The sequence below is a fragment of the Sylvia atricapilla genome, chromosome Z, assembly GCF_009819655.1.
Source record: "Sylvia atricapilla isolate bSylAtr1 chromosome Z, bSylAtr1.pri, whole genome shotgun sequence".
In the NCBI taxonomy this organism is placed as follows: Eukaryota; Metazoa; Chordata; class Aves; order Passeriformes; family Sylviidae; genus Sylvia; species Sylvia atricapilla.
The window spans coordinates 33,572,666-33,590,959 of record NC_089174.1 but is presented as its reverse complement, the minus strand read 5'-3'; the positions used below and the strand labels follow the sequence as shown (position 1 = coordinate 33,590,959).

General features: G+C 38.6%; 1 protein-coding gene across 1 annotated transcript in view; it reads left to right on the top strand.

Annotated features, from left to right (window-relative positions):
- ADGRV1 (adhesion G protein-coupled receptor V1) overlaps positions 1-4,720 on the top strand; it is a 258,887-nt gene extending 254,167 nt beyond the window's left edge. Inside the window, exon 89 of the mRNA XM_066339463.1 lies at positions 4,264-4,720. Within this exon, the coding sequence (XP_066195560.1) occupies positions 4,264-4,382 (119 nt within the window). The 3' untranslated portion in view covers positions 4,383-4,720. The remainder of the gene's footprint in view (positions 1-4,263) is intronic.
- Positions 4,721-18,294: the final 13,574 nt, after the last annotated feature.

The window sequence follows — 18,294 nt, the reverse complement described above, 5'->3', positions numbered from 1 at the left end:
TTCCTCTGATTTCTTGTGCAAGGTTTATATGGATAGGCAATTTAGTAAGACCTTTGCCTTCCTGATTATGACAGTCATATGTTATTGTCATTGAGGATAAAGCCCAATGTACCAGAATTCCCTGAGGACTTCTACTCTGGTTAGGGCTGGGCAGTTAGAAAAGGAGCCAACAAGAATAAAGTACATGCAATCTGTCCCAAAGCTGCCCATCAGCATTTTTCTAAAGCATGAATGCAATAAATGCATGATAGCTTTACAGATTTCTGAGCTTCCATCTATATATTACAAATATTCTTGTCCTCTCCCTTTCTGTGATGCACAAAACCAGTTTGTTCTGTTGGATGCGATATGAAACCAAAATCCAGCAAAGTCCTTGAGGGACTCCTCCTGGGAGTGACGGGTGACCCACCAGAGTAGTATCCAAATGCTACCAATAACATCCAAATATTAAGCAGAATACTGCTACAACCATACCTTAGTGTCTTTTTAATCTTAATAGATGGCATTGTGATAAATATCATATAAATATTCCGTGTTTCTTTAATACGATGTACATATTCCAATGATTCTCTGATATGGAAAATACCTTGAAAAATCTATAAGATAAAAACTCCACACAAATACAGCTGTTACCATAACAATGTTATATAAAAAGATTCATGATTTTCAATCTAATACAGCTAGGGTTCCAAAGTCAGCATTTTATAAACCTTGGTGACACCAGGATGACTGAAGGTGCCTGATTTAAGAATAAAGCATCTCGTGGCCATTCTGAACCAGAGGAAACATTTGAAATTACAATTCAGAAAGGTGTTTAGTGTAGCATCCTGGAGACTCTCTCTTTAAGGGCATGTAGACTGTAGGTGGCAAAGTCCCTGCCTTACATCATGATTTCTGTTTTGAACAGCTCACTTCGAATTAAAAAAAAAAAGAAAAAAAAAAAAAAAAAGGAAAGACAGCTAGTTTGTATATTCATTCAGTGTCTCATTTGTGGCTGTCACATGTGTGTTACCTGATGGCCGTTGAATGTGACTGCACAATACCCACTTAGCATTTTGAGTTCAATCTGAACTTTATTTATAGAAGTCTGGATGTCTGTTTGTGTACTTTCTGTGAAGTTAGAACCATGAAAAAATAATTAAATTTTGTTTGTGTAGCTTATTCATATAGATCCCACACATATAATAAAATCATGACTGATTAAGCAAGATATAACTGTATAACTGAGAGAGAAAATGTTTTCCCAACAATAAGAATACAGTACTTACAAAAAAAGTCCCCCTTAAAATGTTTTAGTGAAAGTCTGACCTATCTCTGAGTGAGCAGATGATAACAGCTGGTGTTCCAGGGCACGTAGGGGTGCACTGGTTTAGCCCTTCACCAGCAGATGTCAGTGGAGGAACCTCTCTGGGTTTGAAGCCTAAGCTGAGACTTTTCAGTTTACAGCTAGTCCTGGCATACAAAATAAAAGAAAGAAAAGCTTCATTTTTCTGCGTATTTTTCTTCAAATAGTTCCTTCATAAACTGGGGAAAAGTAATACTCCCAGCTACATACCTACCATCCTACCACTCACATCTAGATGAGTGCATGCTTTTTGGGATCTGATTGAGTTTAAATTCCACTCTAATCTGAGAGCACAATGGACCAATGAACTCTATGAAACTCCATTGTGTAAACAGTCATACTCTTTCCAGCCTGCTGACTGTTTGGTAAGCTGGTATCCTGGTTACATTTCAGTTCTTATTTCTAAAAAGGATCAGCTCTAACATAGCTTGTCTTTGCAACATCAGCAGAACAAGGCCCTTATAAACCTAAAGTACCCTGTTTCAGTCTCTGACCTACCAAGTTCCTGATATGAACCTCTCTAACAAAAAAGATCTTCTTTGACTTTGCACAGAGCATGGGCAAAACTTGCACATGTATTTAAGAACATACATAAAGTAATACCATTATACCAATACTTGATCTTTTCATAGTGCCCAGCAAAAGACTCTTAAAGAAACCCCATGTTAAATAGTTTCCACTTTACCTGTATAGCCACCAGTAAGACAAATATCTTTCTAACACTAATATTCACCTTGAAATCTGAGCCCAGAATGATCATATTTAAGATGTCAAATGGTTTTAAATAATGGAATGTTTCAGTTTTTGGAATTTGTACCCTTTTCAGGTTGACTAAATGTCTTGCATGAATTCCGCTGTTATTATGTTACACAAAGAAGTATTGTTTTCTCCATTCAAAGTGTTTTATTTACTTCATGGTTTTTACTTGACCTTCCATCCCCATGTGGTAAATACAGCAGTCTGATACATCTTCTCTATTACAGTCAGGTTTCCTTTCTAAAACAAATATCAAAAAACCAAAATGACTTGTTTAAACAATTTCTGTTTTTCCCAGGATATTCAAGCAAGCACCTTTTGGATATTAGGATTCAGGCTCAATGAAAATGTTAAATGTGCATACTAATTTAAATCAACTTCAAGACATTTATAAACAAGTATTTTAATAATTCAGATCCTAATCTTGACTTTATTATTGTGTGTCTGTATGTTGATGGATTTTAGTCCTGTCATACTTTGCCAGTAGTTGTTGGTTTCCCAAGAGCTGGGGTTATGCAGGTCTAAGGACTCATCAGTATCAGTGAATGCATGTTTCCTCATGACCCAAACACCAAAACCAGGTGTAAAAATGGTCACGCTGCAGCTCACCCATTTTTCCCCTGGACCGTAGGACATAAATCTTAATTTGGCCCCTATCAGGACTTTGTCCAGACCTCTGCAGGAAAACTTGACTAGTCCTACCATCTGCACAGGTTCTCTGTACTGAACTCTGTATTCAAGATTTCAGCCTGACTTCCCACAGCAAAGCAACATCTCACTACTGCCCACTTTACAGTACTTCTTTTCTGCTTGAGGGGTGGTAAATAGAAGGATGCTAAGAGAAAACTTTGTAAAAGTGGAACAAGAGAGAGCATAGAAAAATATGAAGAAACTCAAGAAAAACCACTACTCTTTTCTTTTGTCAAACAAACCAAAAACTGGAATGTCAGCTGAGGTAGAAGTAAGGGATGCACTGCACACATGATAAAAATTCTAGAAAATGTTTTTTAGTATGAAATGCAAATCGCTGCCTCTCCCAGCATTACCCTGTTCAGGGCTGTTTTGAGCCATATGTCATTCCTTTTTAAGTGCCTTGAACGGCATGTAGTTGCAGATCTGCTTCTGCCCAAAACAAATTACTTCTCTCATCATTTGTTAAATGACATCGCTGCAGGATCATGTCTGAAAGTAATTTGTATTGAAATCCTCATGCCTCATTATACTGATATGCAGTTCTCAACAGATTTAAAGCCTAGACACCCTAAGCTCTCAAAACTCATGTATTGCATAGAATTTGTTCTACAGCTCAAGGAGAGGAGCTGAAAAAGCACTGAAGTTTATAGTTCCAACAGATCTTTTGTGACAGAACAGTCTGAAAAAAATTTGCATTGCATAAAAATAAGTGGAGGATTATGCATCTTCAGGCTAACCAACTCAAACCTACCCCACAAAAAAAAAAAAAAAAAAAAAAAAAAAAAAAAAAAAAAAAAAAAAAAGTCCAAATGAAATCCCTATCAAACAAATAGGAAGCAGGAAGCTAGCAGAAGCCCTATGACAAAAGGATGGAGAAGGTAGCCTCCCAAGGTCTCTTCTAGACATGTTTTAGAGGTTCCCTTGGACCAAACTCTAGTATTGTCTTCCAGCAGAAGTGAAACAATGCACCAGTTTATGCCAAATATGGATTTAAAGAATATTTGGCTGTCGTCTTTTCTCATGTTGAAATTACTCTCCTATTAAGATAGCTGGAATTATGGTTTAACTTGGAAGTTGTATCATTAAAAATCAGTTCTTTATGAGGAAGTCCTTGGAAATACCAGACTCTTACACACAGACCATGAACCCAGTCTTCACCAGGCCTTGATTTATGTTTTTCTGATTTCAAGGCAATTTCTAAATAACTATTGTACCACTTACTGGGACAAAAAAAGTGAATGACAGCGGAATTATGACAAAGCATATCTGGATGGTACAAAGCTGTGAGCTAATGTTATAATACATGGATTCAGAATGGTAGACTAGTAAGAAGAAACCTGCTATGTGGTTGCAGGGTATGGAAACATTTCAATAATCAGAATAAGGCAAAGTGAGACAGGGTATCCTTATTTCATTGTCAAAATTTCATTCTCATTGATTCTTATTTTTGTTGTTTTTCTCTATTTCAGGTGCAGGTCTCAGTGTCAGTGATAACGAGTCGTGCCATGGCAGCCAGGACGGTGGCAGCATGGCTAACTCCCAGATCGTAGAGCTTAGAAGAATACCCATAGCTGATACTCACCTCTAACTCCACAGCTTGCTTGGGTTTTTGTTGTTGTGGTGGTTTTTTATCTAAGCCTCAGTATTTTTATATTTGTACTTCCTTTTGCACTAAAACACAATATGAAATTAGTAGAATGCTGTTATCTTTACTGGATGTTTAACAAGGAACGTTTGCTTGAGGTTTTGTATATCAGAAAAAAACCTGTGAATTTTTTACAGTTGGTGAGCATCAATAGATACCGTGGCAATTGGCCTAGATTTGTATCTTGTAAGTAGATGATACATTTCATAAACTGTAGCTTTTTTAAATTAACCTGTACATTAACACTGATTAATAAAGCAGTAGAGTCTGTTTGATACAAACCAGTCTATTATTTCTCCTTGCTGTTTATGAAGGTGATGCAGACACCTTGTTAGATAGGGAAGCATTCTAGTGGCACAGTTTTTCCTAAGCTCTGGTCTTCTCACTGTTTTTTGAGTACCCAAATCTGTGAACAAATTCAAATAAAGACACAAGCCTTGAGCCAAAGAGATTGTAATTTAAATTGTGACATGACAAATATTGATGATCTGAACATACAGAGGGAAGAGGAAATGAAGAACAAGAGTGAAACCACTAGCAGCTGTGTGCTTTTAACTTCTTTACCTTGCTGGTTTTGTATATTAAGCTCTCTCACTCTTTTCACAGTCAAAAATAAGGGGAATTCCAAAGAGTTGCATTTTCTTTTATCTTCATGTAGATATGCTTCTGATTGAAGGGTTCAAGTATTGCATTACAGAGTTGGATCCGTAATCTGGGGCCATAAATGAGCAAGAAAAGTTTGCCCCTTGGAAGGAAAAAAATAACAGAGGAAGTATTTCAGAACTGAGGGGGGGAGGCAAGCTGATCTTGTAGGAATTATTAACTCTGCTTGTGCACAGATAATCTGTAATAAAAACACATTAAATCAGGAGACCAAGGGAATTTTCCTCTAAACATTTCTCAGTGTAGTATAAATGTACAGTAAATGAGAAAGCAAGTCTTTTATACCTTCCTCAGGAACTTGCCTAAAGACTTCATACTGGGTAAGGTCTGAGCAACAGCCTCTCCCTTCAGAAGAAAGCTTTTATTATAGAAATCTTTCCATGAACTTTTCTAGAATGATATGTAAATTTTGCTGTATCTAAATAACTGTTGAGCTTTAAAAAAGCCAAAACCAACAAAATAAACAAATCCCACCTCTGCATTACAGTTCAGTAACAGCAATAGCACTGCACAGCTTATAGTCATCACCTGTATCCAAGAGAGACAACAACTTTAGGGTCTAATGCTGCAAAAACCTTGACAGACACAGGAAACTTTTTTTAGTCAGGAAAGCCCTTAAACAAGTGGTTTTAAAGTATATGTTTGAATTGGGAAGAATATATATGTATAAAACTAGCATATGATCTGCTGTATTAAGACTAAAATTTCTGACTCATAGGAATTTTGTTGGCTCTTTATACTGGTCATGGTATAGATGGAACAAAGCCAAATCTTTTTGATAAATGTCAAAAGTTAATGTGAGGTTGAAGGTGTGGTTGGGAGACCGTACATGAGCCTTTCTCTACTGTGAGCAATGCACAGGGCGGTCAGAAAGATGCTGAGCAGAAGGGGCAGCTGTTAAAATTGAGTGCAGTACATCACAACGCATGTATAGATACATTGGATGCATACAGATGTACAAAGTGGGCAATTTTATTCAAAATTGAGCTGTGGAAGCAAATGTTAAATTTTTTTTTTCTTTTTCTTTTTCTTTTTTTCTTTCTTTTTTTCCCCCCCCAAAATACACCTGATGAAAAGGGACTTTCTGAGCACTTGAGTGAACTGCAAGTATTGAAATATGTCAGTCTGGAGTTAAAATAGGTTTTGGGTATTTTGCAATATGTCACTTTTTTGTTTTCCTGACAGGAAACCTGGCTCATTCTTCCTGAATAAACTGAGATGAAGTAAACCTTGTTAGTGCTGATCCTTCTCATCTACCCACTAAAGGCTTAATGTGAAGCCTGGCCCTACAGAACTATTGCAACATTTGCTCAGTTGTGAGCAAGTCAGGGCTGTAATAGATGTTTCATTACTCACAGTACATGCTACTACATGCTGTGAGAAAGCTTATAAAAGAGGATGTTTGTTTGATTTGACTCATCACCATAAATGTTAATACTTTATGTCACTTCAACTTGTTGCACAACTGGCCTGGTTAGAGATTTACTGTAAATGCATCAGCATTTTCAGAGATCAGTAGGATGACATCTGCTGCCAGCATTTTCTGAATTTTAAATCTCTAAGTGGTACTCACATGGTTTAAGGTCATGAGATGAATTTTGTTATTGTTCTAAAACCAATCCTTTTTTAGCAGAAAATGTTCTGCCTGTAGAAGATTCAGTGGTTTGAAAAAATGAGTTTCTCTCAGCCCCTTTTTACTGTTCCTTGGACAGGAGGAGGGCAGCTGTGTGCTTTGAGTCAGGTGTGCCCAGCAGCCACACCTGGGGAGGACTAGTGCCTTTACACTTGGCATAACTTAAGCCAACCAGGCCCAACGCCTCCTGCGGCCCCTTGATCTCAGGAATTACTTAAAATTTGATTGAGAGTGTAAACATTTCTTTGTTTCTATGAGGTGAAATAATCCACAGCTAGGTGTCTTTCAAACCAAGCATTACCACACAGACTGCCATGCTGACTGGCTCATACCAGCCTTTACTTTGGCCCTCTGTAGGGAAAAACACTAGCTGTCTTTTCTGTTTCTTCTAAAAGGAGGTAATTTCTCCCCAGAAAGCCATTTTAGGTGTTTTGAAGAGTAGGAGCTGTACTTATTACTTACTATATTTAATATTAACACTTAATGTACTGTTAAATATCAGTATTTACTACAACATTTAATTGAATGTATCTATGATATATTTCAATTATTGTTTAATACTATAATAAGATATTGCACTCTATGCAATATTATAATAGATAATTGTAATTTACTATATTTCTTGCATGTTATAGTGTTATAATTTAATATTATATAATAATACTAAATATATTACGTTTTTCAGTTCCCTGTGTGAAGGAGGTCCCTTTTCCAGACAAATTTTACTTAAAACTGCTTGCATATATATGTAGATCAAATGGATGAGAGGATGTGTTTCAGGAGTTTGTTACTGCTCACATGCCAATATAATATGATGTCTTTTAAAAGACATCAACGTATTTCACATTCAAATTCATAGGTGGTGAAAAATGCTAGGTTCAACAGATATCTTTTAGATGATGTTTTAGAGAAAGCCACTGGTTTTACCTTTCTTGCTGTATAGCAAAAATAAAACTTCATGTCAGTGACTTGAACAGAACTATTCAGATTACTAATCTTTTTAGAACCCGGCTGAGGGCCCCAATATATTCATGTTCTGTCTCTACCATGCAATGCTTAGCTCTCCAGTATTCTATATCTAAAGTCATCCTGCTGAGGGCTCTGCAGTGAGAGCTTTGATCTGCAAAGGATTAGATTATATTGAGAGCTTTACAGCTATATAGAGCCTATGTGCTCAACATAAAATGATGTTAAATTGACTGATCAGGTCAGGATCACAGTTAGACTAGAAAATTGCCTAAATTCAGGCACACCCTGCCATCAGATGCTTTTCACTCTAGCTTGGTTTATGCTCTGACCCTTGGGCTACTAATGTAGATTCTGTTTCACCAGCAGTAGTGTAAACCACTAAGAAATCAGAATGTATTTCAGATTTGCTGGCAGCAGAATTTGCTCCTGTGTTATTTTTACTGACAGTAAAGTGTGACAGTAGCATATACAAGTTTGGACTTATCTGTTCAATATGTTATTCTGTTAATTTTCACAGAAAAACATTCAAGAAGAATTTCCACTTCTAATTTTGTGGTTCAAAATTATCTTATCTACAATAAATACATTGTAATAATTACAATGTAACTCTCTGGTACACAATAAATAAATGGAAATTATTGCAATGTAATACTCAAGCATTATGGAACTAAATACCTGGGACTAATAATAAGCTGAAACTGAGAAACAGTTTACATAAACCAGCCTAAAAGTTAGGGCGAAAACCCTAAGAATGGTTTTGCTTGCTTGGTTTTAATCAAGTCAAAGTTGTGTTCATGATACTTACAGCATTTTTACTCGACGACAAGATTTGGAGGAAAATATATGTTTCTATATCTCATAATGGTGTCTGACATAAAAACAGAAGGATTTTGACTGGAGCTGTTTTTCCCCAACTCAGCAGGTAGGCTTTGAGGATGGTGTGTTTATGCCTGTGCTATAGCAGCACTGATCTGAGCACACAGTGACTTTATCCAGTCTCAAAAAGCTGTCTCCTTCAATGTGCCTTTTCTCTTCATGAACCAGTACATGTCATCATGTGCAGACAGACAAAAAATAATTACAGGATACAATCGTATAGATATATTGATATAGATAGATATAGATAGATATAAATATATATATGGGTGTGGATACAGGTATTGATATAGGTAGCTATAGCTAGATATAGATGTAAATGTAGATATATAGATATAGATACAAATATATACACATAGATATAGATGGCTAGGTGTGTAATAGGAATAAATTCTGTTTCAGTCTAGGAGCTAAAACATTGTGGTTATGAAATGGGTTTATTTGGAAACTTCTTGGCTCCTGCTTTGCAATTACTGAACCAAAGTTAAGCTGGTGATTTCCTAGTTATCTAACTGGGAAGAGTCAGGAATGGGATATAGAGTTGTTAAGAGAGGAGCAAGGTAAGGGGATGCCCAAAATCTCCCTTTGCACTTAGCCTCACACAGCCCACGAGCTATGTGATGGATGTGCTGCACAACCTACAGCCTGTCTGTGCCTTGGGTCTGTATGTTCCCCATGGTAGGGAAGGAGAGGAAGAAAGATTTACCATCTGGCAAGGACCAGGTGGATGAATGAATTCCTGCTTGATGTGTACACAGGACTATAATTCTTTTTGGTTTGAGAGAACAGCATGTCCTGGAGATTGGGACAGGCAAGAGGAAAAGAATGGCCAAACCTTGACCTCACTCCAAATCCTTGATGAATCGTAACAAAGGGAGGTAGGGAGAGTTGTTTCTCCTTGCATGTGTGCAGGAGGATGACACTGCTAGCTCCTCTCCAATGCTGTGGCACACAGGAAGCATCTGCACTAGCTACTGAAACAGGTCTTGGTGTCTACTGTTTCAGAGTTTAATTGAGAGCTCTTTGAATCTGTTCTTCATTCACAGATGCTGTTTGTTCCTTTCAGCAGAAATCTAAAAATACCCCATCAACTAACTTTCCTCTGCTGAAGAAATTTCCTCTTCAGCAGAGGTCCTGAGGTCCTGCGTGTCCACCACCTCAGTTACCCACATTACTTCCAAAGAGGCTTGCTATTTGCTTATTCCTTCCAGACCATTATAAGGACATAATGCCAGTTAAGAATCTTCTGGTTTTCTGCCTTGTAAGAAGTAAGAGGTTTCCTTCTAATTTTTTATTGTTCCACAATTACCATGTTTTGTACCTTCTGTTGGTTAAGGTCTAAGGATTAATGTGTTACTTCAGCAAAATACACTTGAGAGCATCCTCGTGGTTGAACGTGTGCCTGTTTTGGCCATTCAGGTGGCACAGTTGCCTGGTTGATGTGACTCCACCCACATGGATACTCTGTCCAGCTATTGTCTGTTGTACATTTAATAAATCCCATTTTAACTGGGACTTCCTGCAAGTATTGGAACATGCGTGGTCAGTTGTGGAGCGATTGTGATTGCAGCTGAGGAACTGAAGAGGATAAACTTCTGATGCTTCCTTGTCTTCCTTTTTTTTTAATCACCCAATTGCTTCCTATTGTTCCCACAATGTGATGCTCTGTCTTCTGATGCAGCAGTGTGTAATGACCCAGGGTACCCAAGACAAGGGCTGCATCCCTCTTTGAGGACCATTCTCGCATCTTGAGAGCCAGACTTAATAAGAGTGATTTTACTTTGTAGGGCTAAGGGGCTTTTTAGAGTTAAGAGTGTATTACTCATTAAATTCATTGCTGGCAAAAGACCACTGTTGAACACAGGAAGGAATCCTGATCCTTAAAGGACTAAGGATTAGGATTAGAATATCTCACATCCTGGTTTTTAATGTACAAAGGATTAGGATAAGGTCTGACCTATGGCAGTTGTGTGGACCCCTATTGTGTCAACAGCATAGAAACAGCCTGCCTACCTTAAAAATCATCCTCAGCTGCAGAGTGCAAGGCAAGAACAAGCCAGGCAAATGCCAGACAGTTACTAACAAGCCTTTTGGCTTGTGATGGAATGGCCCATTACAAACACTGGGTGATTGATATTAAAGATAATCCTTGGAGCGTGTAAAAGAATCCTACGTAGCCTCAGGAGATGGACAGCTAAATCCTTGGAGCCAGTATACACAGTTACGCCACCTGACCCTGGGGATACAGACCTTGTTTTGAAATCAGCATGCTTTAGAGAAGAAAGTAAATGGAGAAACTTGCTCTTCTAACCCAGAAAAAGAGCCTTGAATATTCATGAAAACAATATTTTATTCAAAGGAAAGAGAAGTTAAGGTATTCTCCTTATATAATTGAGGCTAGCAGGGTTTTAAAATGTCATAGCTTTCTGAAACTATGTGAATTAGAAAAGAAAGAGAATGTGCATTTTTATATATATATATGTATACCCTCAGAATTACTGTTAAAATCACTATTTTTTTTGCAGAAGTGCTAGCTGACAAATAGTAGTGTTTTATGTATCGTATGAAGTAAGTTAACACCTAGATCATGGCTCATAGTGCCTGTATACCAGAAGTGGTCAGAATTCATTAGCTATAATTTAACTGCTTTTTATTTTTATCTGACCTCTACTCTAAAAGGAAAATTCCTGTGCTGCAACTAATTAAAGCCCTTCTTTCCCTTTTTGTCTTATACAAGTATTTGTCTTACAACTTTTATATTAGTGGTGGCAATACATGTTTTGCTCAAAATTAACTTCATAATTTCTAGTTTTCCTGGGGGAGATGGAAATAAAGGCATAATTACTTTCTTGTACTTGACAGAGACAGCTTCTCTATTGTGAGAAGCTCAGTACTTTATGAATTAAGTAAATAAATAAGCCTCTAAAAATAATACGTCTTGGATTTGGGAGAGGAGATTTGAAATCGGCATGTTTGCACATCTACTTTTCTATAAAAGAATATAGAAAGTAGGAAAGGATGAGAGATTATTAGCCCCATTAAGTGGGAAAAAGATGAAGAAGTGTGCCTTCCTACTGAGATCCATTCTAGGCCAAAACTGGATACATGGAAAACAGATTCATGACAGTGAGAGTCATTGTCTTAGCTTGACTATTAACAGCTGTAAGATTATGCCTGCGGTGACTGTTTTCATTTGCTCTGGCAGGGTCCAGTCAGCAGTGACTGCTGTACTGCTTCTTAAGGTCAGATCCTGGTCTAGCTGCTTCTCAGACAATAGTTCTAAACATCAGATTTCACTGATAGGAATTTATACTTTGTATTTACAGGCATGAAACTCTGGTCTTAACTGAGTTGTATTGTGAATGTAAGTGTTATTTTTTGGCTTGCAGGTAGAAAAACTGTATCTCCAGGTTTACCTTAATGACCTGGGATACAGTGTTCCTCAATTCAGAGTGAAACTGGGGTCTGTAAAAATCCCAAGAAATGTGACTGGCTATGATTGTCAGTATTAGAAAGACTGTACTCCATTGTGACTGTCTGTTTTGATTGATATGAGAGCATGCTAATCCATCTGCCCACCATCTTGTGCATTGGCATACACCTGCTTCCAAACACAAAAACCCAGAACAGCAGAATGGTTTGGGTTGGAAGGGACCTTAAAATCATCTCATTTCAATGTCCTTGCCACAGGCTGGGACACTTCCCACTAGACCAGTTTTCTCAAAGTCCCATCCAACCTGGTCTTGGACGCTTCCAGGGATGGAGCATCCACAGGCTCTCTAAACAATCTCTGCCAATGACTCACCATCCCCACAGGGAAGAATTTCTTCCTAGTATGTAACCTCAATCTACACTTCTTTATCTTAAAGACTTTCCCCCTTTTCTTGTTACTACATGCTCCTGTAAAAAATGTCCCTCGTGGGATATGACACCTGGCAGCTGTCCCTCCCACAAAGAGTGGAAGATGCACCAGCTCAAAAGGAAATGATGGGCAGAGGTGTCCCCTGCACTGATAACCCAGATGTGGATAGCAGATCTTGCTCACTTGCAGCTTTTGTGTTGTACCTCAAGAGCTTCAGGCTCTCCCTTGCCCACCTGCCATGCTGTGCAGTGTTCCAGCATGAGTGCAGGTAGTGCTTGTCTGCTCTTGGCTTTCCACTACAGAAAGTGGAGGGTACCCGAAAACATTGCTCATGTTTCTGTCTCACACACACTAGATATGCACACAGCGCCAGACCCCCCAGGAGGTATCTGTGTACAGCAGGGACAAAACAGGTTCTTTTCTGCAGCTTCCTTTGCCCAGATTCTTGCTTTCCCCTTCCCATGTGGCCACAGTGATAGCTTTGGGCAATGCTCAGGTGACAACTTTGAACTTCTCTCTCTGACAGCCTTCATGGATGTTTGTCTTAGCTCTAGGGTCATGCTGTAGGGTTGTTCTTCTTCCTATTGGAATAGGAGCATTGGACTATCGCTCCCATACAGTTTGCAGGACTGGGTGGCACAGAATTAAAACACTGAACTTGCCCCACACTTCATGTGTCTTGAGGCTGGAAAGCCTGAAGAACTAGTTACATCTGATAAAATCAGGATTTGATTCACTTTGATCAAATTCACAGGATTTGAAGCTTCACAGCTTCTGTGTGTCCAGTCTTATGGATCATGCAAGCTCCAGCTATGTTCTGTAAGAAAAGCCGCTACTTGTCTGGACCCCCCAGGGCCTGCATATAGGAGGGTATATGCTCTCTGCATATAGGGAGCTTTGGAATCTGGTTTGGCATTGAAAGAGGGGACACGGGAAGCTCCTGGTCAGGGTTCTTGTGGCCAGCAGACAACAAAGGGAGGGGAAATTACCTTGTTGGTGTCTGAGGATCTTTTCAGGTCTCAGCTTTAGCCCATGACAAGGATATCTGGGGCTCTCAGTGCATCATACAATGCAGAACATCTGTGCCCGCAGCAGCACAACCCACAGCCCAAGACCAACAAAACCTGTCTTGTCTTCCTTGTAAGCATGACCTGAGGGGTTTGTGGGTATGAAGCTACCTTCACAATCTTTGATGATTGTGGTTTATACCATACCTGCTTATTAAATTTGTCTCTGGGGCTGTAAAAATAGCTCTGTTGGACTCTGAGGTTGTTTCAGGTTTGTTGTTTTGTTTTGTTTTTTTCTGAATTGATCTTTAACTGATTTCCAGGAACACATGAGGCCTGAAGAAAGTCTTCCTGCTGGTTGTGTTTCAGACTTTCCAGTCTGAAACAGATAGTCTGTGACCATGTGGTTCCCTGCTTCATTTTGGTTTTCTTTCCTTGGTTTTCCAAGGGACATGTAATTTTAGTGTTGACCGTCTTTTCATTGAGCTGAAGGGAGCTTTGTCTATGAAGGAGATATATGGGCTTTATGATGCATGCTGGAGAATCAGTGTGTGGACAATTGTCCAGAGACATTATTTTTCTTAAGCTTTTGCCTTATTCAGAAAAGATTTCCAGAGTATTGGTGTTGCCAATAAAAACTAAAATGAAAATTATCAATAATACAAAGACATGGGTTTATATTATAATATGTAATTAAAATATAATGCAAATTGCAATTTTAATACTGATTATACCAAGTTTGTTGTGCTGTTACTTATAAAACAATAAAAATGTTAGGGTTTTTCTGTGTCAGTGAGATGGAAAGATACCCCATTGTTAATGTCTGCTTAACTGTCTCTTGCTTACTGCCCTGTCATAGTGACCTATGATCAGTATATTCTGTAATGCCTGACTTTGATTAAAAACAAACATGCTTCTTAATGATAAAGGAAAAGGAAATGTCATAGCTAATTTTGAGGGGGTTTTATGTAGACGTACCTTATTTTGATTCTTTCATGTCTAAGTTATTACTGAAGTAAGCACTGGATGCTGCTGAGTGAAATTCTACACAAAGGCAGTGTCTTTAACATCATCTAAAGATCAAGGTTATATTTATGCTTGGAGATGATATAATGTTTGTTTAGACTTTGTGAATGAGTGAGAGGGAAGACGTTACCTAAGCACACACATTTGACTGAAGGGAAATGCTTTTTTCATGGGAAGGAGACTGAATATTCAGTCATTAATTTGGAAAGCAAACAACTCAAAAGATCTTGGTCTGTGCCTCCTATGTATCTCTAATGAAATGTAGTCAGAATTACCTGCATATAAAGGCACTCCATATGACCCTTGGGTGCAATTTCCATTTCACTGCAGATTTTTTGCTTTGAACAAGAGCCACTGGGCTGGAAAAGTTCACAGAGGTGCAGGGGTGTGATGGTGAGAGTGGGAAGCAAGAGGCAGTGGCAGCCCCTCGTGCTAACCTGTTGCAGAACAGCATGACTTCTCTGGGATTTCAGCAGGGTGCTGCTCTGCTGTACTACTCTTCTATGCTCCAATGCTCCTCCTTGAGGATTTCAGTGAGTGCATATGCCTGCTGGGTGTGAAGATGACCAACTTGTTTTGATTGAGGAACGCCAATAAAAGCAACTAAATTGGTACCGAATTAGGTCATACTGGTCTCTCCAGGAATTTTGACTCTGTTACCAATTCTTAGCAGTATCAGTAATGTTCAGGAAAAAATTGTGCAAAGCATGTAATGCATGGTAGTAGATCTATGATTAAGTGTTTATATCCATGTTTTTTTGAAATGTTTGAATCAAAATTATTTTAACCTGTTTTTTTCCAGCTAAAATATTGATAAACACCACACAATGAAGTTTCACTTTGAAGGAAATTATCCAACATCCACTACACCCACACTGAAACAAATGTATTGAAAATTCCCACCTGCCTCAATTAGGCTTTCCAAGACATCCATCACTCTAGTAAATAAGATATTTCTTGTTTCCCAAACTGAACTAGCAACCACCAATTAAAATGCAACTATTTAATCATGTTGAATTGCAGCTATAATAATATTAGTCATTGCCTAATAACCTTTTGTAAGCCACTAAGAAAGTAAAGTCTTGCCAAGAAGGCTGTTATCCTTCCACAATATAAATCAAAAAATCATAATTGTACTGTGTACCTTCACTTCTTTTCTACCACACCGTGTAAAACACAAAGCAAGAAGACAGAGATGGGTTAAGTATTTTAAAACAATTTGTAAATTGTAACTCAAGAGGCTTTCTAGGCCTATTAATTAGTAAATCATTCATAATCTTGAAAATATTTAAATGCACTTGATTTCAGTAAAGTATACCAAGTGAAACAATCTGATAATGTGACTGTTGCCTTCAAGACTGTAAAGGACAATGCTCTTTTCAAGTGTTTCTGTAAATGTTTCACCATAAATTGATGAAAGTAATAATCAATTTCATTCCACCAATGCTACATGTGCCATAAATTAGGACTAACAAGAAGTCCTATATTTTCATCCATTAATAACTGATATTTTCAAACTCATCATGTTGAGGCCATTGTAGACATGGGTTGGAGTTTTCTTCCCTTTTCTTTGTTCTTGATTAGCAGCTTTCTGGCAATGCTTCTTCCCTGTTTTGTTCTCATTTCTCATAATAGTCAGTGGTGGAAAATCACCAGCTCTGAACTTCTATAGCTGTGGATGCTCACAAGAGAACAGGGCATATTCTATGAAACAATGGCCCTCGCTGGATTAGAAAGGATTCAAAGGGCTGAGATTTTTAAAACCTTTTTAATGATTTTTTTATCTGATCCTCCAAACAGTGACTGAACACTTTGGGTTTCTTCTGTCTCTCCTGGAATGGCTTAGGTGATACGTCTTTTCTTTTAGATGCCCTAAAGTGGTCCCTGTGATATTCAAGAGCTTGATATTTGTATGTTACACCAAAAAAAAACCCAACAAAAAACCACAAAAGCCCCCCACAAAACAAACAAACAAACAAACAACAACAACAAAAAAAACCCCACACAAAACCCCACAAAAAAACCAAAAACAAACAACAAAAAAACCCAAACAAACAAACAAAAAATAATCCCAAAAACAAAAACATCCACCCTTCCAAATCATAGAATCATGAGTGCATAGACTAATTTGGATGGTCAAAGACTTCTAAAACCATTGAATCTAACCCTTAATCCAACACTGCCAAGTCCTCAACTAATCCATGTCCCCAAATGCCACACATGTTTAAAATACCTGTAGGACCAGTGAGCCCACCACCCCCCTGTGCAGCGTGTTCCAGGGCTTGACACTTTCAATGGTGATGTTTTTCCTAATATTTAATCCAAGTGACTCCTGGCAGAAGTTGGAGACTTCCTCTAGTCCTGTCCCTTGATGCTTGGGAGCAGACCTACTGTCACCTGGTTACACCCTCTTTTCAGATAATTATAGAAAGAGAAAAAAGGTCTCCCCTAAGCTTTTCTCCAGGCTAAACAACCCTACTTCCCTCAGCTTTCGCTCATCAGACTTTCCTCCACACTCTTCTCCATCTCTGTTGTCCTTCTTTGGACATGATCCAGGCCCCTCAATGTCTCTCTTGTAGTAAGGAGACAAAACTGAGCCCAGAAATAGAGGTGTGGCCTCACCACTGCTAAGTGCAAAAGATTTATCATTTCACAGTGCTCTGTACCTTGGTTACCACAAGAACTAAACCTAGGATGGAAAGGAATCAGCTCATCTGTGGCTGCCAAACAGATCAGCTGTCTCCTGCACTTGAGAAGTCATTCTTGAGGAGGACCACATCACTAAGGCTGATCTTTTGGAGAAATGAACAGGGAAGTCTTAGCCTTAGGCACATGTGAGCTAGAATCAAAATTTTTTAACTGCAGCAAAAAGACTGATGCAGTGGCTGTGTCTGGGCTCTTCTTGTGTAAACACCTTGACTGGTGCCACACGGAGGCTGCTTATTCCAGCCCTGGGAAACTCCTAGCCAAGAACGAAACACTTAAAAGGAGGAAGTGCATAAAACAAAATGTAAATGCTTATATTGTTTGGACATTTCAAGGAAAGAAAACAATGCAAATACAAAACACAGGGAATAATAACGACGTTATTTCTGGGAAAAGTTGTTTCATCGCATTGTGTTTTTACTGCTTCCTTGCTGTTCTAATTATCAACGTGATGCATAGCATTTCTATATAAAAAAATAAAGACTAAATCTGCACTCAGGAATGAATAACTATCACAGAACCACAGAATATGCTGAGTTGGAAGGAACTCACAGGGATCATCAAGTCCAGCTGAGGAGGAGCTTTCCAGTTCATATCAGCAAGTCTTCAGTCAACTATTTCAATCTTACCAAAATTCCACAACATCTAAAAACAATCTATAAACCCTTGGTTAGACCTTACCTGCCTTTGGTACTGGAGAAGGTGCCTGTGAGCACCATTTCCCTCTACTTTTCACATGTGGCATAGAAGAGCAAGCAGCTGCTGTCATGAAAATAGAGGTACCATTGCAATTACAGGTTCATCACTGCATTTCAAGCTGCAGAAGACTGATCAGAAGGCCCAATAAATACACACTTGTCAATAAAACTCTCAGACCACACACACAGGAAAGGGAAAAGTACAGTTTACCTAGGGAGTTCAGATGGGCTTGTGCAAACAGCCTCTTAGGCAAACACCTCTAGACTCAAGGGTAAATGGGTGCTGCTCTTCATCTCGATCTGGGACAAGTCCAGAAGCCTCCCTGCACCTGTGTCCACTACCCCAGCTAGCCCAATAACTGTGTGCCCAAAGAAGTGAGTTCACCTTGGGAAGTCTCCTAGGTTAGTCCTGTCC